The 27879-nt window shown below is 37.8% G+C and overlaps 1 protein-coding gene across 1 annotated transcript; it reads left to right on the top strand.

Moving 5' to 3' along the window:
- Positions 1–10306: 10306 nt before the first annotated feature.
- On the top strand, positions 10307–27513 carry LOC134542549 (probable serine/threonine-protein kinase clkA). Its single transcript, XM_063386909.1, has 3 exons — positions 10307–10390; positions 15989–16165; positions 26681–27513. The coding sequence occupies exons 1-3, from the start codon at positions 10370–10372 to the stop codon at positions 27224–27226; spliced, it is 744 nt and encodes a 247-aa protein (XP_063242979.1). The 5' UTR covers positions 10307–10369; the 3' UTR covers positions 27227–27513.
- Positions 27514–27879: the final 366 nt, after the last annotated feature.

Below are 27879 nucleotides of genomic sequence, written 5' to 3'. Positions count from 1 at the left end.
TACGTCGACTGCTTGATGGTCAGATGGAAGGCTATAAGAAAGGTTGCCAGAAGCCTTGCTGGGCATGGTGCAAGGAAGGACTAGCTGTAAACAACACAAATACGTCGACTGCTTGATGGTCAGATGGAAGGCTATAAGGAAGGTTGCCAAAAGCCTTGCTGGGTGCGGTGCCAGGAAGGACTAGCTGGAAACAACACTAATACATCGACTGTTTGATGGTCAGATGGGAGGCTATAAGGAAGGTTGCCAGAAGCCTTGCTGGGCGCGGTGCCAGGAAGGACTAGCTGGAAACAACACTAATACATCGACTGCTTGATGGTCAGATGGAAGGCTATAAGTAAGGTTGCCAGAAGCCTTGCTGGGCGCGGTGCCAGAAAGGACTAGCTGGAAACTACACTAATACATCGACTGTTTGATGGTCAGTTGGAAGGCTATAAGGAAGGTTTTCAGAAGCCTTGCTGGGCGCGGTGCCAGGAAGGACTAGCTGGGAACTACACTAAAACGTCGACTGCTTGTTGGTCAGATGGAAGGCTATAAGGAAGGTAGCCAGAAGCTTTGCTTTGCGCGGTGCCTGGAAGGACTAGTTGGAAACAACACTAATAAGTCGACTGCTTGATGGTCAGTTGGAAGGCTATAAGGAAGGTTTTCAGAAGCCTTGCTGGGCGCAGTGCCAGGAAGGACTAGCTGGGAACAACACTAATACGTCGACTGTTTGATGGTCAGTTGGAAGGCTATAAGGAAGGTTTTCAGAAGCCTTGCTGGGCGCGGTGCCAGGAAGGACTAGCTGGAAACAACACTAATACGTCGACAGTAGTATAGGAATGTATTTTCTGGCACAGGCTTCAGGCTGAGGAGCCGAGGAGACGGTCCGCCATCTTGGATTGTGACGTCACGGCGGCCATCTTGGATGGTTGTGACCTTGACCTTTGACCTTGACCTTGAATTTGATCCTCAAAATGTGTCAAAATCCGCCAAAATTGGGCAAAAATTGCCCAAAATTCGTCAAAATTTACATTTCTGTGAAAAAAATTCCGCCAAAAATTCTCAAAAAATTCCACAATTTAAAAATCAGGATTTCGAAAATCCTCAAAAGTCGTTTTTTCCTAGAAAGAACCCAAATTCCTAAAAGCGGCTTAAAACTCCTAAGAGCTAGCCGCTCTAAGCCGCAGAGGTCATGACCTTGAAAATTAGGATGCCATGACAGCCATTTTGAATGATGACGTCACCGTTACAATTTCCGTTACGGCCGCCATCTTTAACTTTTTTATTTATTATCCGATTTAAACGAAATTTTTTTTAAAATTTATAAAAAAATTCACTTAATAAAAATTTAATAAAATATTAATAAAAAATTACTTTTACGACACGGAGCTCGGAGCCCTCGGTTCGAACCCGGTGAGGGCAAAAAAATAAAAATGGCGACCGATCCTTCCCCCCGTGGTGACTTTTGGCAGACTGACTCCCACCACTTTTTTTCAAAGCATATATATCGTCACCTAGTATGACATCATGTCCACCATCTTGTCTTCGTTGCTGGAGACCACCATCTTATTTTCGTCGGCGAGAGTGCACTGACGCCATGTTAGTTTAGTTCTTATCCGCTAGAGTGCAGTAATCATTTAGTACTGTGACACCCACCATCTTGAAATTTGGCAGCAATCTTGGAATCGTGTAATTATTTAGCTAGAAATTCGGGAAAAGTTCCAAAATTCATTAAATAAATCACTCATTAACTTACATATTGATTCGATCGATTCCTGTCCTCGGTTCGATACCCGATCGATGCAATAATGTTTAATTTTATGTAAAAAATAATAATTTCAATAAACCATGTTCAACATTCGTAAAGAGACTTTAAATCATCTACTACCATCATCCTATCAGACAACAAGAACACCATATTGGAAATTCGTAATTGTAATGCTAGAGATTCGGGAAAAAGTTCAAAAATCATTAAATAAATTTGTAATCCATATAATGATTGATTGGATCGACTTAGGTCCTTGGTTCAATCCCTGGCCGATACAAAACAACTTTAATTTAAAAAAATACTAAAAAAGTGTTAGGTTTGAGAAAATAAAAACACCACAAGTTCTTTTAAAAAAATTTATTACATAAATTCAATACACTACTACAAGTACAAAAAAAACACTGACAAATTACTAAAGCCTTTTGGATTCCTCGATTCAAACAGTCTTCTTATTGTACGGACTAAGCCTTTTACATGACTTTAAATGTCTATCCGATCCGGTCATCACCGCAGCCAGAGACGGACTGAAGTTCATATCACTTATATAGTCTCATTAGCCGGTACAACACATGAGTCAAATCAATAACCATGTTCATTATACGTCTCGGAGCATTTTTTATAATGACGATGTAAGCTATGGAGACGTGAAATTAGTTAATTGCACTTATTGCACTGAAATTGTATTCTTTGAACATTATAAGAACAACCGCTTCTTTCATGTCTGCGAGCATTTGAGGTGATAGTAAATGATACACCACAGTATTTGCACTGATGCGAAGTACGCTCTTCATTAATTGAAGTATTCAATGCTGATGAAACTTCAGCTAATGGTGGAACAGCACATATCGAAGTCTCCTCCAGTGTTGTCAGAGGCGTTGCCAACGGGATCTGCTCCAACATCGTCGGCGCCGACGTCATGGTTCCCGTAGTCGATGGTACATCCTCCATCGAGTACGACGTTAAATTCGGCAAAGATGCCATCGAAGTTTCAAGAACAAGCAATTACACGTCTTATGCACCAGAAGAAACAAACTAGGTGATCCGTACACCGTCGACGTCAGTAACAAAACTGAGCGTCCTGCTGTCTAGGACTCGCTTATATACATGCACCGTATGGAATAATACGCTAGTCAAACCAAGAACATTTTACTAAAATACTAGAGTCAAAACAACATTAAAAAAATAGAAGCACCATCAAAAAAAAAAGGAAGCACACTTGGAAGCACCTTCAAAAAAGGAAAAAAAAATTGGAAGCACCATCAAAAAAAGGAAGCACACTTGGAAGCACCTTCAAAAAAGGAAAAGAAAATTGGAAGCACCGACTACGAAAAGGCAGCACATTTGGAAGCACCGACTACTTAAAGGCAGCACATTTGGCAGCACCGACAACGAAAAGGCAGTACATTTGGCAGCACCGACAACGAAAAGGCAGCACATTTGGAAGCACCATCATCGAAAAGGCAGCACATTTGGAAGCTCCATCAACAAAAAAAAAAAAGGCAACAAGGAAGCACAAGTTACGAGATCTAAGTCTTAGAAATAAGAATACAAGAAATAAAAACATTAAATTCTTATAATTTAAATTGTTTATTTTATTGCTTTACATTATACAAATGCAAGTAAAACAAGCCATTATTGTATGTAGCCAGCATTCCTCAGTTCCTTGTGTATGAAGGATATTTCTTTGATGCACGAATAGTTTCCTGCACAAAGCGAACCATGTAGAAGTCTTAACCGGTCAACCAATATGTTTGGATCTTTCCATGATGTGTAATCAATCTCTTCTACCACCATCTTCCTTGCACCTTTATAAATATTATGATCTCTGGTGTCTTCCGTTTTACCACCAACCTCAGGGTAACTTTCATGTTTGAGACGGTGATCATCACAAGCTTGATCAGATTTATTTAATATATCACGTCGTTTCCACCGTTTCGGTCTCAGGACACCGCCACATTCTTCGATCTTGGCAGCTTTAGGTGCTTCATCATAGTCTATGTCTTTGTCAACAGCCTCAGAGTCACTGTAACAATCACCGTAGAAGGAATCGTCTTCACCCAATTTTCCGTAATATTTCGATGTTGATGATGTTGAAGCGTCTTCATCGTCTTCATGCTTCCTTTTTAGGAGTCCATCATTTTTACAAAGTAGGAAAGATCTACTTGAATTCGGCTGGAATATATTCTCACTTTTCACGTTAAGGATTCTTCCATTGTCTTCATTCTTCCGTAAATCATCAACCTCCTTCAATTTAAGTTCTTTGTCGAGATCGGAAGAGCCAAGAAAATTATTGTGGTAATGCAGATCACTCTTCCTTAGGATGGTAGATTCATCGTTGTCCTCTAGCTTGTACGCAGGCTTGGCGCTACAAGTTCTTCCATGTCTTTTTAGGCTCTCTCTCCGCGTAAACGACTTGCTACATCGTACACAACTTATCATATTGCGCAGTGGATTTTTAACACAGTCATTCTTCTCGTGTTGTCTTTTATTCTTTCTCAAGATAAAATCTTTACTGCAAAACTTACACCTATGTTCTTTCGATACAGCGTCAGATCCCAAATCAGAATTCATATTAGTTACTGAGACTAATACCAGATACCAATTGAGTGTTTTAAATTAGATTCAATACTGAAATAGAAATTTTTTCATATTTCATCAGCGAGAATTAATATATCTCCTGCAAAAGTACTTTATGCATGTAGTTCTGCTTTTCAACAACAGATGTCGCCACATGTTGCTTGCAGGTAAATAATATTTAGTTATTTTATGCGGGATGCTCACTAACGATCGCAAAAGAAGGATGGCTTCGCTAGACTCCAAGGAAAAGGAAGTTCGTCTTGCATGTTGGTGCTCCACAGATGTCTCATGGCATAATATTAATTTGACTGAGTAATGATATGTGTTAATTCCACCTTATAAAAATATTGCAAGTTTTGATTTAGTAGCAGAAATTATCGAATTAAATGTAACTCCAAATAAAATGGCATGTCTCATTAGACAAAAAAAATCCATGTAGAGAGCGGTTTCTCAGAATAGTCAGAAACACTTGAAGAAACCACAGGAATGATTGCAAGAACACGAGAAAACCATCAAAATATTGACAAGAATATTCAGGAGCACACGGAGAAAACCACCATAATATTGACAAGAATAATCGGAAGCACACGGAGAAAACCGCCACAAGTTTTCTTTGTTATCATAAAATTACAGAAAAAAATCAAAAATAAAAAAACACAACAAATTCAAAAACTGATTCTGGCTTGGACTAGAACTCTATCTTTGCTCAACAATGAGAAGTTCACAAGCTAGCATAATCAGTTTTTGAATTTGTTGTGTTTTTTTATTTTTGATTTTTTTCTGTAATTTTATGATAACAAAGAAAACTTGTGGCGGTTTTCTCCGTGTGCTTCCGATTATTCTTGTCAATATTATGGTGGTTTTCTCCGTGTGCTCCTGAATATTCTTGTCAATATTTTGATGGTTTTCTCGTGTTCTTGCAATCATTCCTGTGGTTTCTTCAAGTGTTTCTGACTATTCTGAGAAACCGCTCTCTACATGGATTTTTTTTGTCTAATGAGACATGCCATTTTATTTGGAGTTACATTTAATTCGATAATTTCTGCTACTAAATCAAAACTTGCAATATTTTTATAAGGTGGAATTAACACATATCATTACTCAGTCAAATTAATATTATGCCATGAGACATCTGTGGAGCACCAACATGCAAGACGAACTTCCTTTTCCTTGGAGTCTAGCGAAGCCATCCTTCTTTTGCGATCGTTAGTGAGCATCCCGCATAAAATAACTAAATATTATTTACCTGCAAGCAACATGTGGCGACATCTGTTGTTGAAAAGCAGAACTACATGCATAAAGTACTTTTGCAGGAGATATATTAATTCTCGCTGATGAAATATGAAAAAATTTCTATTTCAGTATTGAATCTAATTTAAAACACTCAATTGGTATCTGGTATTAGTCTCAGTAACTAATATGAATTCTGATTTGGGATCTGACGCTGTATCGAAAGAACATAGGTGTAAGTTTTGCAGTAAAGATTTTATCTTGAGAAAGAATAAAAGACAACACGAGAAGAATGACTGTGTTAAAAATCCACTGCGCAATATGATAAGTTGTGTACGATGTAGCAAGTCGTTTACGCGGAGAGAGAGCCTAAAAAGACATGGAAGAACTTGTAGCGCCAAGCCTGCGTACAAGCTAGAGGACAACGATGAATCTACCATCCTAAGGAAGAGTGATCTGCATTACCACAATAATTTTCTTGGCTCTTCCGATCTCGACAAAGAACTTAAATTGAAGGAGGTTGATGATTTACGGAAGAATGAAGACAATGGAAGAATCCTTAACGTGAAAAGTGAGAATATATTCCAGCCGAATTCAAGTAGATCTTTCCTACTTTGTAAAAATGATGGACTCCTAAAAAGGAAGCATGAAGACGATGAAGACGCTTCAACATCATCAACATCGAAATATTACGGAAAATTGGGTGAAGACGATTCCTTCTACGGTGATTGTTACAGTGACTCTGAGGCTGTTGACAAAGACATAGACTATGATGAAGCACCTAAAGCTGCCAAGATCGAAGAATGTGGCGGTGTCCTGAGACCGAAACGGTGGAAACGACGTGATATATTAAATAAATCTGATCAAGCTTGTGATGATCACCGTCTCAAACATGAAAGTTACCCTGAGGTTGGTGGTAAAACGGAAGACACCAGAGATCATAATATTTATAAAGGTGCAAGGAAGATGGTGGTAGAAGAGATTGATTACACATCATGGAAAGATCCAAACATATTGGTTGACCGGTTAAGACTTCTACATGGTTCGCTTTGTGCAGGAAACTATTCGTGCATCAAAGAAATATCCTTCATACACAAGGAACTGAGGAATGCTGGCTACATACAATAATGGCTTGTTTTACTTGCATTTGTATAATGTAAAGCAATAAAATAAACAATTTAAATTATAAGAATTTAATGTTTTTATTTCTTGTATTCTTATTTCTAAGACTTAGATCTCGTAACTTGTGCTTCCTTGTTGCCTTTTTTTTTTTTGTTGATGGAGCTTCCAAATGTGCTGCCTTTTCGATGATGGTGCTTCCAAATGTGCTGCCTTTTCGTTGTCGGTGCTTCCAAATGTGCTGCCTTTTCGTTGTCGGTGCTTCCAAATGTGCTGTCTTTTCGTAGTCGGTGCTTCCAAATGTGCTGCCTTTTCGTAGTCGGTGCTTCCAAATGTGCTGCCTTTTCGATGATGGTGCTTCCAAATGTGCTGCCTTTTCGTTGTCGGTGCTTCCAAATGTGCTGCCTTTTCGTTGTCGGTGCTTCCAAATGTGCTGCCTTTTCGTAGTCGGTGCTTCCAAATGTGCTGCCTTTTCGTTGTCGGTGCTTCCAAATGTGCTGCCTTTTCGTTGTCGGTGCTTCCAAATGTGCTGCCTTTTCGTAGGCGGTGCTTCCAAATGTGCTTTCTTTTCGTAGTCGTTGCTTCCAAATGTGCTGCCTTTGCGTTGTCGGTTCTTCCAAATGTGCTGCCTTTTCGTTGTCGGTGCTGCCAAATGTGCTGCCTTTTCGTTGTCGGTGCTGCCAAATGTGCTGCCTTTAAGTAGTCGGTGCTTCCAAATGTGCTGCCTTTTCGTAGTCGGTGCTTCCAATTTTTTTTTCCTTTTTTGAAGGTGCTTCCAAGTGTGCTTCCTTTTTTTGATGGTGCTTCCAATTTTTTTTTCCTTTTTTGAAGGTGCTTCCAAGTGTGCTTCCTTTTTTTTTTGATGGTGCTTCTATTTTTTTAATGTTGTTTTGACTCTAGTATTTTAGTAAAATGTTCTTGGTTTGACTAGCGTATTATTCCATACGGTGCATGTATATAAGCGAGTCCTAGACAGCAGGACGCTCAGTTTTGTTACTGACGTCGACGGTGTACGGATCACCTAGTTTGTTTCTTCTGGTGCATAAGACGTGTAATTGCTTGTTCTTGAGACTTCGATGGCATCTTTGCCGACTTTAACGTCGTACTCGATGGAGGATGTACCATCGACTACGGGAACCATGACGTCGGCGCCGACGATGTTGGAGCAGATCCCGTTGGCAACGCCTCTGACAACACTGGAGGAGACTTCGATATGTGCTGTTCCACCATTAGCTGAAGTTTCATCAGCATTGAATACTTCAATTAATGAAGAGCGTACTTCGCATCAGTGCAAATACTGTGGTGTATCATTTACTATCACCTCAAATGCTCGCAGACATGAAAGAAGCGGTTGTTCTTATAATGTTCAAAGAATACAATTTCAGTGCAATAAGTGCAATTAACTAATTTCACGTCTCCATAGCTTACATCGTCATTATAAAAAATGCTCCGAGACGTATAATGAACATGGTTATTGATTTGACTCATGTGTTGTACCGGCTAATGAGACTATATAAGTGATATGAACTTCAGTCCGTCTCTGGCTGCGGTGATGACCGGATCGGATAGACATTTAAAGTCATGTAAAAGGCTTAGTCCGTACAATAAGAAGACTGTTTGAATCGAGGAATCCAAAAGGCTTTTGTAATTTGTCAGTGTTTTTTTTTGTACTTGTAGTAGTGTATTGAATTTATGTAATAAATTTTTTTTAAAAGAACTTGTGGTGTTTTTATTTTCTCAAACCTAACACTTTTTTAGTATTTTTTTAAATTAAAGTTGTTTTGTATCGGCCAGGGATTGAACCAAGGACCTAAGTCGATCCTATCAATCATTATATGGATTACAAATTTATTTAATGATTTTTGAACTTTTTCCCGAATCTCTAGCATTACAATTACGAATTTCCAATATGGTGTTCTTGTTGTCTGATAGGATGATGGTAGTAGATGATTTAAAGTCTCTTTACGAATGTTGAACATGGTTTATTGAAATTATTATTTTTTACATAAAATTAAACATTATTGCATCGATCGGGTATCGAACCGAGGACAGGAATCGATCGAATCAATATGTAAGTTAATGAGTGATTTATTTAATGAATTTTGGAACTTTTCCCGAATTTCTAGCTAAATAATTACACGATTCCAAGATGGCTGCCAAATTTCAAGATGGTGGGTGTCACAGTACTAAATGATTACTGCACTCTAGCGGATAAGAACTAAACTAACATGGCGTCAGTGCACTCTCGCCGACGAAAACAAGATGGTGGTCTCCAGCAACGAAGACAAGATGGTGGACATGATGTCATACTAGGTGACGATATATATGCTTTGAAAAAAAGTGGTGGGAGTCAGTCTGCCAAAAGTCACCACGGGGGGAAGGATCGGTCGCCATTTTTATTTTTTTGCCCTCACCGGGTTCGAACCGAGGGCTCCGAGCTCCGTGTCGTAAAAGTAATTTTTTTATTAATATTTTATTAAATTTTTATTAAGTGAATTTTTTTATAAATTTTAAAAAAAATTTCGTTTAAATCGGATAATAAATAAAAAAGTTAAAGATGGCGGCCGTAACGGAAATTGTAACGGTGACGTCATCATTCAAAATGGCTGTCATGGCATCCTAATTTTCAAGGTCATGACCTCTGCGGCTTAGAGCGGCTAGCTCTTAGGAGTTTTAAGCCGCTTTTAGGAATTTGGGTTCTTTCTAGGACAAAACGACTTTTGAGGATTTTCGAAATCCTGATTTTTAAATTGTGGAATTTTTGAGAATTTTTGGCGGAATTTTTTTCACAGAAATGTAAATTTTGACGAATTTTGGGCAATTTTTGCCCAATTTTGGCGGATTTTGACACATTTTGAGGATCAAATTCAAGGTCAAGGTCAAAGGTCAAGGTCACAACCATCCAAGATGGCCGCCGTGACGTCACAATCCAAGATGGCGGACCGTCTCCTCGACTCCTCAGCCTGAAGCCTGTGCCAGAAAATACATTCGTATACTACTGTCGACTGCTTGATGGTCAGATGGAAGGCTGCAGGAATGTCGCCGGCAGCTGGGACGGGCGCGGTGCCAGGAAGGACTAGCCGGGAACTACACTAATACGTCGACTGCTTGATGGTCAGATGGAAGGCTGCAGGAATGTCGCCGGCAGCTGGGACGGGTGCGGTGCCAGGAAGGACTAGCCGGGAACTACACTAATACGTCGACTGCTTGATGTTCAGATGGAAGGCTGCAGGAATGTTATCGGCAGCTGGGACGGGCGCGGTGCCAGGAAGAACTAGCCGGGAACAATACTAATATGTCGACTGTTTGATGGTCAGATAGAAGGCTATTGGGAAGGTCGCCAGTAGCCTTGTTGGGACCGGTGCCAGGAAGGACTAGCTGGGAACTACACTAATACGTTGACTGTTTGATGGTCAGATGGAAGGCTGCAGGAATTTCGCCGGCAGCTGGGTCGGGCGCGGTGCCAGGAAGGACTAGCCGGGAACTACACTAATACGTTGACTGTTTGATGGTCAGATGGATTCTGTAAGGAATGTCGCCGGCAGCTGGGACGGGCGCGGTGCCACGAGGGAAGGCAGGCAATGTGCTGGAAGGTCGGCCGTGTGGACATGCCGTCCCCTCCAGTTCTCACCTCACGCAGCCTTTATAAGAGCGACTGAGGCTGCCGCGCGCAGGTACAGTCAGCGGCGCGGCATGGCTGTGACTTGTGGAGCGGTAAGACTCTTCTCTGTGCTAACAGCCCCTGTCTTTAGACTACTTGGATTATCGCTTAGCCACTAATTAGCTATACCTTCGTCACTCGTACGCTAGTAATTAAATAATAATAATCATGAGCAACATACGGAAACCCCTAACACCTAGAACATATAATAGTTTTTTTGATCCTAAATTGTAAATAAACATGTCAATATATTAGTTAAATTTTACTAGCGTTTTCTTTTTTTTAGTAATTTTTTTAAATATTCGATTTTTATTCAACTGTTACTTATAATAGTTTTTTTATTCATTATTTTAGAGCTTTTTTAATTATGAAAGTTTATTATATTTATGTTATTGTCCTCTGTAATTTTCCGTTATTGATAAGTAATAATTTTAATCATAGGTGAGAATTTTACATTTAAAAGATTAAACTATATTACTTTTATAAACGACATTTTAATTAATAATTTATTTTGTGAATATCTTTGAAACCAGGTATGCCCTCAAGTCTGTTCTCGTGTAAAGTTTAAAGTTATGCATGGAACAAATGTGTGCTTACTGTCTGATTGGTGTTACTTATTAGGATAAAAAAAATTCTTAACTTAATATATATATATATATTTAAAGTAATCATATCGTAAAACACATTGGTTAGCGTTAGCGTTGCACTGTAAATGTTTTAATAGTAAAGAGTGTGTAGACATGATTTTATTACAGATTTATAATGTTTATAAATTATATTTTACGAATTATTTTTAATTGACTTTATTTCCATACAATCATAATAAAGTGCGTCAATATTTCCTCAAAATATTTTGACTCAATTTTGTAAAGTAAATACAGCAACTATTTTACGCTGTTAATTCATTTATGTATTTTAATTACTTTCTTATAAAGTTATTTACGTACAAATAATTTTTTTGATCACGATATTTCTTCTACATATCAAATTTGTAAGTAAAATGTAGGTTTACAGCTTAACACATTTCAAGCAAATTCGTTTAGCTTGAAGACTATACTTAAAAAATAAACGGTTAGGGATTCGTGTATGTTTGTAGACTACATACATTTTTAAAGAAGAATTGGTAGATTTGATAAAACAAGTGACACAGATGCCAAAACCATAAATTAAAAATATTTTTTCAATATGTCAGTGTTTTACAACATCACGCACGTGTACGACTATATATACTAAATATTTTTTTAATTTATATTAAATATTATTATCTCGAATTTGCACTGTCCTCCCAGGTTTCAAAAATTTGTATTTCATACAGATGTTAAAAAAATGACAATCCCTTATACGCTAGGAACCTGATTCATAAAATAGAAAGCCTAAATATTAACACCAAAAAAAAAAAAAAAAAAACATCCATTTTGAACCATCAATTGTACAGTAGGCATAAGTGTCACTACGGAGAATGTTAGATTTCAGGGCTAAAATTGCAACTGAATAATTTGAGACTAGGAAAGATGTTACAAGAATATAATGATCATATAGGTATGTAATAATTCTGAAAACACAGTAGGTTTGTAGCAGTTTGTATTCATATATTCATTTTTTCCAATAAAAGGTTTACATAAAAATTGTTAGAAACAATTTTTCTACCCTTTTGATATATTTCTGAGGAAAAACCAACTAGTACCATTAACAGTAATAACCGGTATAAAAGAATGTTCAAGTTAGAGCATATAAAACTCAAGTTTTTAGGCACTGGTCTTTTTACGTAAACAGTTTTTCTCCACCAGCCAATAATTTTGTTTAACCCAAACGAAAATAATAATGGAAGAATGTATTATTAACGATGACAGAAATTAATATAAACTTCTGCAGCAAAAATATCATTAAATAAAAATTTTAATTTTTTGTAAAGAAATTTCTTTTGCCGGGAAAACACTTGGTAGGATAAAAGAACGTTGAAGAGCTGGAGAATGTACATGCGTGCCACTCCCGGTCAGGCGCTGGCGGAGTTCAGGCGCGCAGTTTCGCGGCCTTGCGACGCGTTAAGGCGGCCAGGCTAGAGGGCGGGGACTCGGGCGTGTCTTCAAGGTCGACCCGCGCCATTTGTCGCTCTCGTTCCGGCCGCCAGGGTCGCCCTTCCGCGCCTGCGCACGGGAAGCCTGATGTACATCGAGGTCTGTCCCTGCCCGAACTCGCCCGAATATTCACCTTCGGTCAACCTCGGCTTTATTTGTATATATATTTATATTTCTCTGTTTATTTTAATGTAGCTATACTAACCTAACTAACCGTCCATAGTGTTTTAATGTAGCTTACCTAACCGACCACTTTTAATATTTGAATTCATTTTTCCTGCGCAGAAATAAAAAAAATCCCGAGGTTGGCCGAAGGTGAATATTCGAGCGTGTTCGGGCAGGGACAGAACTTGATGGACATCTTAGGCTTCTCGCTGGCCGCGTGGGGAAGCCTACGATTCACTCGTCCTTCTGGACATATCCGAATACTCACGTTGGCAAGCCTTTATTTTCACAGACGAGAGAGCCAAACCCGAAGTTCCCCGAAGTTCATACTCGCTTTTTTTTTCCGTACCACAACAGGTGTATTTATTTGGGGAAACCGTTTACATGATTTCACAGTATCTTTAATGTAGCTATCCTAACCAAATCAACCGTCCACGATGTTTTAAAGTATTTATAATGTTGCTAACCTAACCTAATTGACCATTAGTTATCATGAGTTGTATATTTATTTACAATGAACCAAAAAAATAACCGAAGATGCACGATCGGGAGTTTGGCTCTCTCGTCTGTTGAACGAAGGCTTGCCAACGTGAGTATTCGGGTATGTTCAGAAGGACGAGTGAATCGTAGGCTTCCCGGCCGCGTGTCGCTGCGACACGTGTCACTCTCTCAGCTCTCTGTCACCGCAAGTCGACCCGGTGCAGCTGACGGAGCTGACGGAGCTGACAGAGCTGACAGGACCCGGGGCTGCGGTCACGTGGTGCGGCCTCGCCCGAGGCACGTGCGTCGCAGATGGCGACCACTACACTTGGGGGCCAAGCGAACTGGTTTGTTCTCTCGCGGCGACGTCATGGCAGCGACCGTCCGGCCCGATTTCAGACCACGTAACAGGTGCTTGTTCAAGTGGTCTGACGGCCGAATGTTCTGTGTTGCCGCCAGCCTCCACTGGAGGAGAAAGTCGTCATGCTGTGATGCGTGTTGAAGCGCCAGTACAGTCCGTGTCTCTACTGACGGGTGGCACACGTGACATTCAGGTGAAGGTCAGGTGCTCTGGGTTCTTCGCGGTCACGCTACTGCCGCGAGATAATAACACTGACCCAATTAAGGCCAACAATTTAAGAAAATAACTGGATGACGAAGCGTCGCTCGTATGAATCAAATTAAAATACTACAAATGCATAAATGTAATGTAACGCTGAATTTAAAATCACATTATTTCTTTTTACTACTAAAAATTAACCTACTGTTTAAAACCATATTATTTTAGCAGAAAAAAAATAAATTTATTATACTGACTTAGGTATTAAAAACCTTTGGTTCGTTGTGGTGTTACAAGTTTAATTTCCCCGAAGAAACCGGAATTTTATGTTAATTTAAATAAATAAAATCTGTGGTGAAATTTTCTCATTTTGAAACATAGTTAATTTATGAAATTATATTGTGCGTGGAAATAAACTTATGCTTATGTAACAAGACTGATAGGCATAAGCCATTCTAGTGTAATAACGATATAAAAATGAATGGAACAACAACAAAATAAACTTTTTGTTTAAAAACCTAATAAAACCTATTTTTAAAGTTTAATAAAATAAAAAGTAAAAAAATAAAATTTTAATTTAAGTTTTTTTATTAAACAGCCAAATAATGAACCACAAATCTGTATAATTTAAAACGTCGGGTGCTTGATAGCGTTTGTCTTAAAAATTCTATCAGTAATAACAATAAAATTTGTTGTAGATTTTTTATCACTCATTTTAGGATATAGTCAATGTGAAAATTTTAGGATGTAGTTATTTGGAAAACGAATATATGAACTTAATAACAATAATGAACTTAAAATTAGTTATGGGGTTGTTCAGGGGCGCAAATCTGTAGGATTCGCAATATGGGTCCATTGAAATTTACAGGGGGGGGGGGAGTGATAGTAATTTTGGGGGGGGGGGGCGAATTGTGCACGTGGGGTTAACCGGCACGTTATACCTGGATGCGGTGCCCGTGTGCTGTACACTGCCCATATTGTGGCCTACATGCTTGCAATAGGAATAAAACTTCAAAATATACAGAAAGTTTTCAATAAGACATAGTTTTGACATCAAACACGTTTCACAGTCACGCTTTTGAAAGTGCAGGCATCCCCCCCCCCCCTTATTGAGCGGCTTCTTAATTCGAGGGGGCCTGGGCCCCCTGCCCCCCCCCCCCCCTGAATATACACCCAAGGAGTGCTTGGTATCATTTGTCTTAAATCTTCTATTACTAATTTTAGGATATACTTATTACGAAAATGAAAGAAGAGAGCACCCCACGCTTTTAGTTATAGAGAGTTGTAGGGAATTATTTGGCAGTTGAACAAAAAACATAAATATTAATTTTTATTTTTTTTAATTTTTAGTTCACTCAACAATTATGGCATGTTTTTTTTGTTTTAAACTATAAATTAATTTTATTATTTTTAGTCTCAAAATAAAATAAAAATTCTAAATATGAGTGATTAAAATATTTATTTGCTACAAAGAACTTAACATTAGTCACTAGTTAAAACTTGTCATTTCAGCTAATGCGTCAACATTACATGGAACATTTCTTGTTATCATAGAACAATCAATTTCTTCTACTTGGAGACCATCCAATGACTTTACGCCACTAAGAGCCACATAAGCCTGTCTCAAAGAGACGCGATCCCAAATAAACAACTGCAAATATGATCTACAGTGCAGCTTTGAATTTCATGTACGGTAGATTTCCAACTCAGTATTAATGGCAACATTCGCCTTTCAGCAGTACCATAGCTGTATTTCCCTGGAAATTGAATGGCTTTTGGTTTCATTAAATGTGCACCGTCTGTGCCGAAATCAACACGGACTGATAGAATGACACTTGAACACGCCGGAAGAGTGACCAGATAATTTCAGATATAGTACCCATACTGCCGTTAACTAACTCCTCCCACATTTACCACCATAACACGATCTCGGAAACACTCTATTTCGAATAGAATATTTCTGTAAAGTTTTCTAAATTTAGGGGCATTATGCCCTCCACCTTTTCCAAGGGGATGAAAGTTGAATCCCGGACCAGATATTTAGTGTTACTGCAGGTGGTAATGAGAGAGTTGTGTATGTAGCAGGTGTTGGTGAGAGCATTGTAGTTGCTTGCAGTTGTCGGTGACAATAGATGCAGTGTTCGCAGGTGTTGGCGAGTTACTTGAGGTTTCCGCAGGTGTTGGTGACGGAGTTGTGGTTTTCACAGGTGATGGTGAGAGAGTTATTGTTGCTGCCAGTGTCGTTGAGAGAGTTGTGGTTTTCACAGGTGTTGGCGAGATATTTAGGGTTGCCACTGATGTTGTCGAGAGAGTTGTGGATGCCGCAGGTGTTGGTGAGAGAGGTGTTGGTGAGAGAGTGGTGTTTGCCGCAGTTGTTGGTGAGCCTCGTGCTGGCGCTGGGAGCGAGTGCACAACACTACAACGACTACACGACGCCTGTGCCCATCCTCAAGCAGATCAACAGGCACAATGAGGACGGCTCCTATAGCTACGGCTACGAGGGCGCTGATGGCTCCTTCAAGATAGAGACGAAGCATGCCACAGGCGAGGTGAGCCTTCTTCCCAGTTCCTAGCCGGCGCGACCTGCAGCAGTGCCCACGCCAGAGCATCATTTCACTTGTCAGACAACTATATATACAGATATTATCTTTCGCACCTGTGTTTTCGTACCATGTGCGTCTCTGCCTGAGGACGGGAGCAGATAGCAGTTCCCGAATCGTCGCTTGTTTCTGTTTTGGAAATCTATTGTGTTTGTTTCGTATTTTCGTTTTGTCGTGTTTTTGTCTCATTTCAACTGTTGTGCTGAATTTTTTTTTTTGGGTTCAATATTATTGTGCTGTCATCATTTGTGGGTTTTTTTTCGTTCTCTTAGTCGATTTTTCTTTTTTTTTCTTTGTTTGTTGTCCATATTCCTGTTATGGAATATTTTGTGGTGTTTATATCCTGTTGACAACAGCAATTTTTTGCTTAATTTGTGTTTTTGTCTTTTGGGTTTTTTGTAGTTTTCTTCTACAGACATACATGTGCTTAGCAATGGCGTATGTCCAAAAGCTTACATCAAGGTATATATACAGATAGTAGTTTTGAAGGATTTTTATTATTTTCTAATCTGATAAAAACATTTACTATATATCTTGTAACAACGTGCTTGGCTTCTTAGATGTTATAGGATTCTAAATAAAAAATATAGAAAAAATAACAAGATAAGCACTTTTTTCAGTGTTTTTAACCAACTATTCGATTAATAGACTTATAGGAGGAATTAGGTTATTAAGAAATGAAATATTTATAGACAAAAAATAAAATTATTCTAGTAACATCAGATAGTGAAATTCGTCATCTTCTACGTACTTTTGACACAGTAATTCACTTATGTAGTATTTGCTTGGTATTTTACACATACAACGGAAATGACCTGAAACATATAATTTAATTTTTTGTTATATTTTAAATTAAATGTCTTACAAATAATTAATATTTTAGTTGTTTTTTTTGCAGTCAGCTCTTATATAACGATTCATTTATTTTATAATATTTCCCTTTATGTTTTAAAATAAACTTTAACATATCGCAATTTTTTTTGCTACCGTAATAACATAACTTTGTTGTCAAACTATGCTGAGTCATACGAATGTATTAATTTGTAATTGGTAAATTTAGCTATTATGACATACATAATTGTTGCTTCTTTTCAAAGTTACAGACAAGATTGTATCTTATTTTTATTTTATTTTAATGGGGTTTTCGTCATTCTAAAGATTAATATTTTTTTACAAAATAATGTGAATTAAGGAAATAAAAATATATGTTTTGGTGACTAGCTAAATTATGGCTTTCTAATAATATTTATTGTTTTATAAATATAATATTTAATTATTTTTAATTAATGGAAAACTTGCAAAGGCTCAGTTTAATACAACCATCAAGTAGCTTAGCTTCTGGGTTGTAGCCGCGTCCTAGGCGAATAATTCACCGACGTTTCTGTCGAAGTTGCAGTCGCCATCATCAGGGAGCAGTTACATACAGTAGGTAACTGTTCCCTGATGATGGCGACTGCAATGCTGACCGAAACGTAGACAACTACTCGCTGATGATGGCGACTGCAATGTCAACTGAAACGTCGGTGAATTATTCGCCTAGGACACGGCTACAACCCAGAAGCCAAGCTGCTTCAGACAATGGCCGTGAAAGCCTGCGAACATTATTAATACAACCATGTGCGTGCCCCCGTGCTCTTTGTAACGAGCAGGAAAGTATTTCCCTTCCACTGAAACCGCGTGCCAACAATGCCCACGATGCTGGGCGGGTCTCGTTTGTGACTTTCTCTGACCTTCGCACGCCTGGTTAACATGTGAGCGCTTTTTATACGCTCTGTTGGCCTTCAGCACCAGATTGTTTCCAGGTGATTGTGCGGTAAGTTTCCTGTTATTCGTTTCATTGTATGATTCCGGCAGCGGGTCACAAGTTCCTGGGAAAAGATTTATGAAGGTTCTTTTCAGATTACAGGGATTTCCCAATCAGCCCAAAAAATAATAGTTTTACGTATTGTCTGTTGCGATCAGACACGCAGTTGATCGATATTTGTATTTTTTTTTTGGAGCAATTATGTACGTATCATTGTATTGCTAGAGAATAAAATGTCTGGTTTTGACTTGTAATTTTTTATTTTTGTAAATATAATAGACGTTGTCCTCTTTTATATTCTATAATGTGTGTACGCGAAAAAAAATTCATTTTAGTAATGAAATTTTGAATTGTTAATATAAATAATTGTTAAATAATAGTTAACTTAACATCATAAATTACTTTATGTTTATTTTGACCCTAGTTTCGGGGTCTACCTTATTTGTATTATTTATTGAGACGAAAACTATACATAAGCGTAGTCCGTGATGTAAAAAAAAATATTAACTTAATACGTGTTAAAGTTAACGTAGGCCTACGTATGCGTACCCTCTTTACAAATTAAAACTAAAAATAACTTCAAACGAAAACCTTGCAAAAATATGTTATTAAATTTGTCCCGCAAATGTATGAAATACTTCTGCACCACAATTAAACATTTAAAAATGTTTAATGCATTCTACACAATTAATAAATACTCTAAGGTAAAAAGTCTGACAAAAAAATTACCGGAAAGTATATAAAGTTTAATTTTTATACTAAATACAAAATTAGTTTAAATACCAATCAGTGTTATAATCATTTACGCTTATTTTTCAATGTGTAGTGGTAGCTAATATTACATAAATAATATGTTCAAATAGCCCTAAGCTTTCCCGACGAATCTTCACTTCAGAAACATAAGTATTGGTCATTAATTTCAAGTGTAGCATTCACGTAGCACCCTCTGAAAATTTTTGTTTCTATTGATGCCGGATTCTCTTTCGTACAATAAGGCTGTTAAAAACACTAGCTAGTTTAATTTATGCTATCATAAAGTTATTCATTGAGAAGGCCTACCTACTTTTGTAACCATCACTGTTTGTAGCCACAGAAGGGAGGTTGTTATTGATCTGTGATTTTAATCAAGATCTTCACTGGCTTTTCGATTTCAACAAGTATTTACTAAAATATAAATTAACTTGAATATTTTAGTCTAGAAGAGCGTGAAGAAGTAGGAATAGGTATATGTATGCATCCAGGCAACCTTTATAAAAACATTTGGAAAGTTTGGTACAAGAGTGCAGGAATCAGTGCACTGGTTCAAAACACTTAGAATACATTCGTACTAAAAATAAAATGGTTCATGGTACAAGTATTGTATAATAGGGCATCCGAGCGTAGGAGTAGGGGAGTCGATGTGGATGGGGTCAATGACCGACCGACATTTAACGTTACGGAAGCCATCTTGGTGTTAAATGTCCTCAAAATTCCTTAAAATTATTATCAAATTCCATAATTTGAGGGTAAAATTTCCCGTTTCATTCCTCAAAAATGCAAATGGCTTACAAATTCCTAAAACTGGCTTAAATTTCTTTAGGCAAGCCGTCCTAAGTCCTGAGGTCATGATCTTGACCGTTAGGATATCATGTCCGCCATTTTAAATTAAGGCCGTCATATTGAAATTCCGCAATTATTATCCAATTTCAAAAGGAAAAATTTTAAATTAAATAAAAAAATTATTAATGTAATTTTAATAGAAATCATTCCGCCATTTTGAAAACTGCCTGCAATATTGAAAATCCGTAATTATTTACTAGAAATTCGGGAAAAAAATTAAAGTTCATAAAATAATTATTTAAATTTTGATATTAAAATTTATAAAAATGAACTTGGGTTCGAACCCGGAAAGGTCATTCGATTAAAAATGGTGACAGATTCTTCCTCCTTGGAAGTTACGGCAGCCTCCCACCACTAATGCCGAGGCAGATATTACGTCAGCCATTATGACGTCATAGTGGCCTGCTTGTACTCATGTGCTGGAGACCGCTATCTTGAATATGACATATTGTTTTCATCTGCTAGAGTGCACTGGCACCATATTAGTTTAAAATTTACCCGCTAGAGTGCAGTAATCATTTATTGCCAGGACGCCCAACGTATTTTTGGCCATCTTGACTGCCATCATGTAAATTCGTAATAATAAAGCTAGAAATTCGGTAAAAATTCCCAAAATCATCAATAAGGTCATTGATTAATTTACTGATTAATTAGATCTATTACAGTGCTTGCTTCGAACCATGAATGATGCAAAAATGTTTATTTTAGGTTAAAACCACTTATTTAATAAATTTTGTTCGAAATCCGAAAAGAGGCTTAAGTAGAGGTGGGTTGGGACAGCAATTTTCGGTATCAGTCCCAACCTGATACTGATACAGTAATGTACCTAGGTAAAAGTCTCTGATACTTCTGTATCAGACGGTCCCAGGAGGCAACAAAGCTCCGCGTACGCAGACCGTGCGACCGGAAGGAGAATCTGATACATTATTTATCACGCCTGGTAATTCTCTACCTCTGATACTCTCATGCCCGCCTGATACAACCAGTATCAATCAGTTCAACATTCACTGCAGTTCGTCCTGGCCGTGTATCACCATGTACATTGTTGCGGGCTGTCATGCTTTGTAGTTAGTATATTTATAGTGAAATAAGGAATGGATAAGTGCACGAAAAAGACTTCATTTGTGTGGAATTTTTTCACGGAAAATAATGAGTTTGCTAATTGTAATTTGTGTAAACAAAAACTGTGTTATAAATCATCATCGACTAATCTGAAGAACCATTTGAAACGTAAACATTGATATAGTATGCTCACTAATGTACCAATATGTTTTTTTTATTTTTAATTTTTGATAAAATCGTAATCTTTTAATGTATGAAAACACTAGTTACTAATTTTTTTCGAAAAAAGAAAGTCCATATGTTGATTACATCTGTTATTAGTGTCAACTGAGAATTTATTTGCATTTTCATAGCTGTTAGGTGCACAAATATAAATATTATATCTTGTATTAATGTACTTTTTAATATTAAAATTTCATTAGTTTTATTATTGAACGAGACGGTGCACGCACTGCGCACTGAGCGTACTTTGAAGTAGGACAATAAACAAAACGACTTGTAACCAGGGCTGCCACTCTGATATTCATGAAAAACCTAGATAACCTACAAAAAAACCCAGACACATGGGTAAAAAACCCAGATGCGTCTAAAATGCTATCGTTGAAAATGTTTGCGTACTAATTCAAAAATATAAACATAACTGGTTTTAATATAAAACAATTAATTACCTTACAAGACTGAAAACGGTTAAATACAACCAATACAAGAAAATTACACTGCAGCAAAATGGCTGTATAAGTAATTCTTGGACCAGTACATATCATAAAAAAACCTTCAAATATATACATGACAAAACAAACACCATCACGGCATCCTTTAAACCGGTAATTGTTTTTATAAAACTGCATCATGTACGTTAGTCTTTATTCAGAGTCTGATTCTACAAGATTGGTTTGAAGGTTAATTGTTGCATTGGTTTTGTGTTCTGCAAGCCTCTTTGAAGAATGTGTCTAATTTAATATTCGACTTAGCTTCTTGAAAACTAGTTTTGTGTTTATATGTATTTTTGTGTGTGAAACACATAGACTTGTTTGCATTTATCAAACAGATATTGCAACAGATACAGTAGCTACTACCTTTATTATTGTTTTAGGTATAAAAATAATTAAAATTATAAAAAACCTAGAATTGTTGGAATTCATTATTTAAAAACCCAGAAAATCCAAACACCATTGGAAAAACCCAGATCTGGGTGGAAAAACCCAGATCTGGGTGGAAAAACCCATGAGTGGCAGCCCTGCTTGTAACAATATCGCTTTGCGCCTCTCCTTCAAGGCTTCAACGCCTTCCCCTGCGCTTCCTCCCCTACATTCTTTCCCTTCTTTATCCCTTATTCGTCGTTCCTGCTCCCTCCCCTTTCACAAGCTCCGCCCAAGTGACCGTCATCTGCGATCGGGTACTGCGCTCATTGGCCGTGGTGTTGTTCCAGCTGAATTCTGAACTGATACTAAAGTCTCTGATACTTTTCAAGTGTACTCGTTTGCCGTTCCTGATACAGGCGCGTATCAGTGCCAAAGTATCAGGTTGATACTTTTCGACCCACCTCTAGGCTTAAGTTCCTCATATACCAGCCTCCATTCAGCCGATATGGCCACCATAAAATAAATTCATATTTATTGACATAGAAAATCGGAAAATATTCCTAAAATCATCAAAAAATAGCTCGTTAAAAAAATTATTTAATAGATCGATTTCTTTCCATAGTATGATACCAAACAGTACAGAGTTCATTAAATGTTCTACTTTTATAGTAAAAACTTTAAGGACCGGGATACAACAACAAAAAAAAATCATGACATAAAACAACAGGACAGAGGAGAAATGAGTTAGCACACACCAAGTGCCGGTCACCAATGTGGTAAGGGCCATGACTAATACCACCCACCAAATATGTACTTTGTATGTAATATGTATTTTGTAATTTTTATTTATCATGTAGAAAAATAACTTTCGAACAAGAGAAGTCAAAAGTATTTATGTACGACTTGTAAAAGTATCAAAATTTAAGCTCGTGGACCACAAGTTTTAGAACATTCTCAAGGCTGGCTGAACGAGGCTCATGCAAGGGAACATTGACCCGCGCGAGAAATGCAGCCAGCAGAAGTGTCGGGTGGCAGTCTAGCTGCTCGCTAGTAGCACGTAGAAACATGCCTGGAATCATAACCAACTATATAAAAAGTACTCTTTGTAATTACTTCAAAGAACAAAAAACGGAATGAGTGCATATCACTAGTCTACCAAAGTAACATTTTCGCCCCGAAAGTAGTGCATGAACCAGAGTAGAAACCCAGACCATATGTCACAAAAAAAGGTATCGCCAAATTAATATGAAACAAAAAATCTTCATACAGGCCAAGCGAGTCGGAACAACGAGGCATATTTCGACGAACATTTTTAACACGTCATGATCAATGTCAGGCGTATAGACCAGGTACCTCCGGACCACTAGGTCAATCATGGATTGACTTCAGTCTTTTAGATTCACATTTTAAAAAAGGAAGCACATATAAAAATTGCAGAATATTTGGAAGCGCATTCAAAAAAAGGAAATACATTTGGGAAATTTTCTACAACAATGGAAGCACATTTTGAAGCACATTCCACAAAAAGGAAGCACATTTGAAAGCACATTAAAACAGTAAGCAAATTTGGAAGTACATTCGACAAAGAGGAAGTACATTTAGAAGATCATTCGACAAAGAGGAAGCTCATTTCAAAGAACATTCGTAAAAAAAGTGAATTTAGAAGCACATTTTAAAAAAGGAAGTTGTATTACGAGAACTCTGTCTTATTTACAAATAAGATTTCGAGAAATAAGACAATCCTTATTAAAATTCTATATATATATATATATATATATATATATATATATATATATATATATATATATATATATTTAATTTTTATAAATCCAGGCAAAACAAGTAATTTATATTTATAGTCAGCTTCCCCTCAGTACTTTGATTTTGAAGGCTACTTCGTTGAGGTGCGTTTAGTTTCCTGCCCTAAGTGAAGCCATCAGTAGTCTCAAACTATCGATAAATATGTTAGGATCTTCTCATGAGGTGTAATAGATCTCTTCTGCTGCCTTCGTCTTCCTAGAATGTTTGTTATTAATATTTTTGAGATCATTATCGTCACAGTGTTCATCCTAATCTTGATCAGAACAATTTTTTTTATCACATCGTTAACATAATTTTAGTCTCAGTGGTTCATTACAGTCTTATTTATTGACAGCTTTAGGTGCTTCATTACACTGTTTGTTCTTGTATCCAGTTTCAAAGTCACTGTCGCCACCATTGTAGAATTCAGCATCTTTCTCTGGATTACTGTAAGAATTGGAAATCGATGTCGTCGAAGCTTCTTTACTGTCTGCAAGCTTCATTTTTAAGTGTACATCATGTGTCCAAAGTACGAATGATCTACTTGAGATGGGCTTGAATGTATTCTCACTTTTCATGGTAATGATACTTCCTTAAATCATTGATGTACTTCAAATTATGTTCTTTGTCGATATCAGGATAGCTATGAACATAATCACGTTCAAGTTAAGGAAAACTATTGTCGTCATGCAGCACATACTTATTTAGATAAGTAGCTCCATCGTCGTTCTGTATCTTGTAAGTGGGCTCGACTTTACAAGTTATGCCGTATCTTTTTAAGCTTTTTTTTTTTCTCGTGAAAACGACTTTCTACACAAAAAAAATATAATTTTGTATAGTGGGTTTTAACACGGTCTTTCTTCTCGTGTTGTCTAGCATTCTTCCTCAGGACAAATTCCTTGCTACAGTAACTACAGCGGTGTCTTTTTTATAAGGCTACAGGCAACGAACCAGTATCCATATTAGCTTCTGCGACTAATACCAGATGCAAACAGAGAGTTTTTAATTGGAACACATACTTTAATAGAATTTTTAATATTTCATCAGCGAGTGCTAGTTTGACATTTCGAAAGACTCATGGCCAAGTAGTTCTGATTGTTTACAACAGATGGCACCACATGGTGCGTAGCAGTAAATATATTTTTTTTATGAGTGATGTGAGATGCCCTCTCATAATGCAAGAGGAGGGCTTCTCCCGATATAAAGAAGAAGGAACTTCGTCTTTTATGATAGTGTTTCTCAGCCGTCTCAAGACACAGTAATCGGTTCAGTAATAAAGCTCTTTTGTTTGAATTCCACATGATAAAAAATATATTGTGATTTGGTAACAGGAATTCAGCAGGTTAGCGAATGTGCTTACAAATGTGCTTCCTTTTTGTTGAATGTTATTCTAAATCTACATCGATTTTTAAATGTGCTTCTAAATGCCCTTACGTTTTTGGATATTCATCCAAATGTGCTTTCTTTTTGTTGAATATCCTTTCAAATGTGCTTCTTTTATCTGAATGTGCTTCCTTTTTGTTGAAAGTACTTTCAAATGTGCTTCCTTTTCTTTGAAAGTGCTTCTAAATGTGCTTCCAATTTTAAATGTGCTTCCTTTTTGAGTAATGTTCTTCCAAATTCCTTCCTTTTTGTTGAATGTGCTTCCAAAAGTACTTCCATTTTTAAATGGGCTTCCTTTTTTTGAATGTGAATCAACAATACTGCAGTCGAGCCATGATTGACCTCGTGATACGCAGTTGCCTGGTCTATACGCCTGTTAAAAAGGTTCGTCGAAATATGCCTCATTGTTCCGACTCGCTTGGGTATAAGGATTTGTTGTTTCTTATCATTTATGGTGATACTTTTTTTTTGTGACATATGGTCTGGGTTCGACACTGGTTTATGTACTCCAAAGTTTTTGGGGCGAAAATGTTACTTTGGTAGACTGGTATTCTACTCTCATTCCGTTTTTTGTTCTTTGAAGCCATTACAAAAAATACTTATATAGTTGGTTATGATTCCAGCCATGTTTCTACGTGCTACTAGCGAGCAGCTAGACTGCCACCCGACACTTCTGCTGGCTGCAACTCTCGCGCTTGCATGAGCCTCGTTCAGCCAGTGTCTGCCTCTAGCCTTGAGAATGTTTTGAAAGTTCGTGGTTAGCGAGCTTTCATTTTATTTTTTTGACTAGACAGTCATGAATATTTTTACTTCACATGTATTGAAAGTTATTTTTCTACATGAGGCCAAAATGAAGTAAAAATTTGGTGGGTGGTTTAAATCATGGCCCTTACCACATGGGAGACCGGCACTTGGTGTGTGCTAACACATTTCTCGTCGGGCCTGTTATTTCATGTGATGTTGATAATATTTTTTGTTTTGTTTTTAGATTTTGAATCCCGGATCTTACACTTTTTAATATATAATATATAATTTTAATTAACTCTGTACTGATTGGTATCAAACCGTATACAGTTGGGGTGAAAAAGGCTTAAAATTAATTATATAGTAAAAGCTTATGTCTCAAAAGCTAATAAAAATGTAATTAAATAATCTTTTTTGATTGCTGGCTAAACTGAAATATATAAAAAAATACCGGTTTAAAGCTAATATTTAAATGAACTTGCTCCAGCATGATGCGGTAGTGCTAGTGTGAAACACAAATGTTAGCTGGTAAGAGGGAACAGAAGATTCTGTTTAGCTCGCAGCACGATTTAAAGTACATGGCTCGGCTTTGAGGACCTTGTTGACACACTCTGACCGGTTGCCCCGAGGGAAATACGCCGAGCTATAGATGTGTTTAATTACCCATTCAAAGCACATATCCTTGTAGATGTTAGACTGGAAGTATCTGGCGTTATAGGATGCGAGCATGGCAGGAGCTCCAAAGAGCTTCCCACACTTGTTCCCGAAGGGCTTTGACAATCGAAACTGCTTTCGTGTTTTTTCAGGGGTAGAATGTATGACGAATTTAGTGAAAATATCAACCAAGACTGGCAGACACATGTTACCCTTACGCGAGCGTGTCAATGGTCCAAAAATGTCCAGATGGACAACATGCCAGGGTGCCACAGTACAGGCCCACCATGGCAGAGTAGAGTGTGAGAGGAGTGCTGAGGGCTCGCGTGCTTGCAGGTGTACGGCAAGTACGGCTACGTGGACGACACGGGCTCCGTGCGAGAGGTGGAGTACGGCGCGTCTCGCCGGGGCTTCGAGCCAGCCGGCCAGGGCATCAACGTGCCGCCGCCCACTCTGCAGAACAACTACGTGAGCGGCAACGCCTACGGCAACGACTACGACGATGGCCAGTACCACGAGGACCCGAGTGTGTACTTCAAGGACGAGAAGTACAACAGTCGCCCACGTCCCCAGCAGCAGTACAACCCTCCGGCCCACAACAACTACAACAGCCACAACCCTCCAGCCCATAACAACTACAATAGCTACAGTCCTCCCGCCCACAACAACTACAACAGCTACAGTCCTCCCGCCCACAACAACTACAACAGCTACAGTCCCCCAGCCCACAACAACTACAACAGCTACAGTCCTCCGGCCCACAACAACTACAACAGCTACAGGCCTCCCCCGGCGCATGTTGACCACAACCTCTTCAGAGGCCATCCTGCCAAGAAGTTTGACGTCAGCAGTGGCTCCTACAGCCTGGAGTACACTGGCTGAGCCGTCACATGCGGTGCTTTTTGCTTCGTGCACAAACTACATATGTGCTTTCCTTATTTAACTTGCGGCTAGTGAATGCTACCAGCAACCCCATTTTTTATGAATATATAATTAATGTTTTTGTATACTGAAAAACATAGTTAAAGTGCATAACTTAAATAAATAAACTTTGAAAAATGTTCTTGTTTTATTTACTAGTGTTACTATTTATCCGAAAGACCAATTGACTTCTTTATGTCCGAGCATTAAAAACATTAAACACTTTTCTAAGTTACCAAATTAAACTCTAATTGTTGTACAATTATTCATTAATTAGTTGTAATAACCTTTCTTGTTTAAAAATGTGGTATTATGAGTGAAATATGATAAATACTAGTAGTATGTAATAGGGCATACTGGCCCAGGCTTCAAGCTGTGGAGTGTGATTGTCGGTCCGACATCTTGGATTGTGACATCACATCGGCCTTTGACCTTCAAAATTTGCCAAAATTGGTCAAAATTTGCCCAAAATTCCTCATAATTCGCCAAAATTTCCATTTTTTTGGGAAAAAAAAATCTCAAAAATTTTGATAAATTAAAAATTTCTCTTTTCTAGGGAAAAATTCCCGTTTCAAGGGAAGGTTTACCGTTTTTAGTCCTTAAAAATCCCAGGG

The sequence above is a fragment of the Bacillus rossius genome (genome assembly GCF_032445375.1).
Source record: "Bacillus rossius redtenbacheri isolate Brsri chromosome 9 unlocalized genomic scaffold, Brsri_v3 Brsri_v3_scf9_1, whole genome shotgun sequence".
NCBI lineage: Eukaryota > Metazoa > Arthropoda > Insecta > Phasmatodea > Bacillidae > Bacillus > Bacillus rossius.
Note: the sequence above shows the minus strand (reverse complement) of the source record. Positions and strands in the feature narration are given on the sequence as shown.

Coding starts and splice junctions, on each gene's coding strand:
- LOC134542549 (XM_063386909.1), top strand. CDS start 10,370: ATGGCTGTGACTTGTGGAGCG. Junction 10,391..15,988: donor TGGCTGTGACTTGTGGAGCG/GTAAGACTCTTC, acceptor TGTTTGCCGCAG/TTGTTGGTGAGCCTCGTGCT. Junction 16,166..26,680: donor CGAAGCATGCCACAGGCGAG/GTGAGCCTTCTT, acceptor GCGTGCTTGCAG/GTGTACGGCAAGTACGGCTA.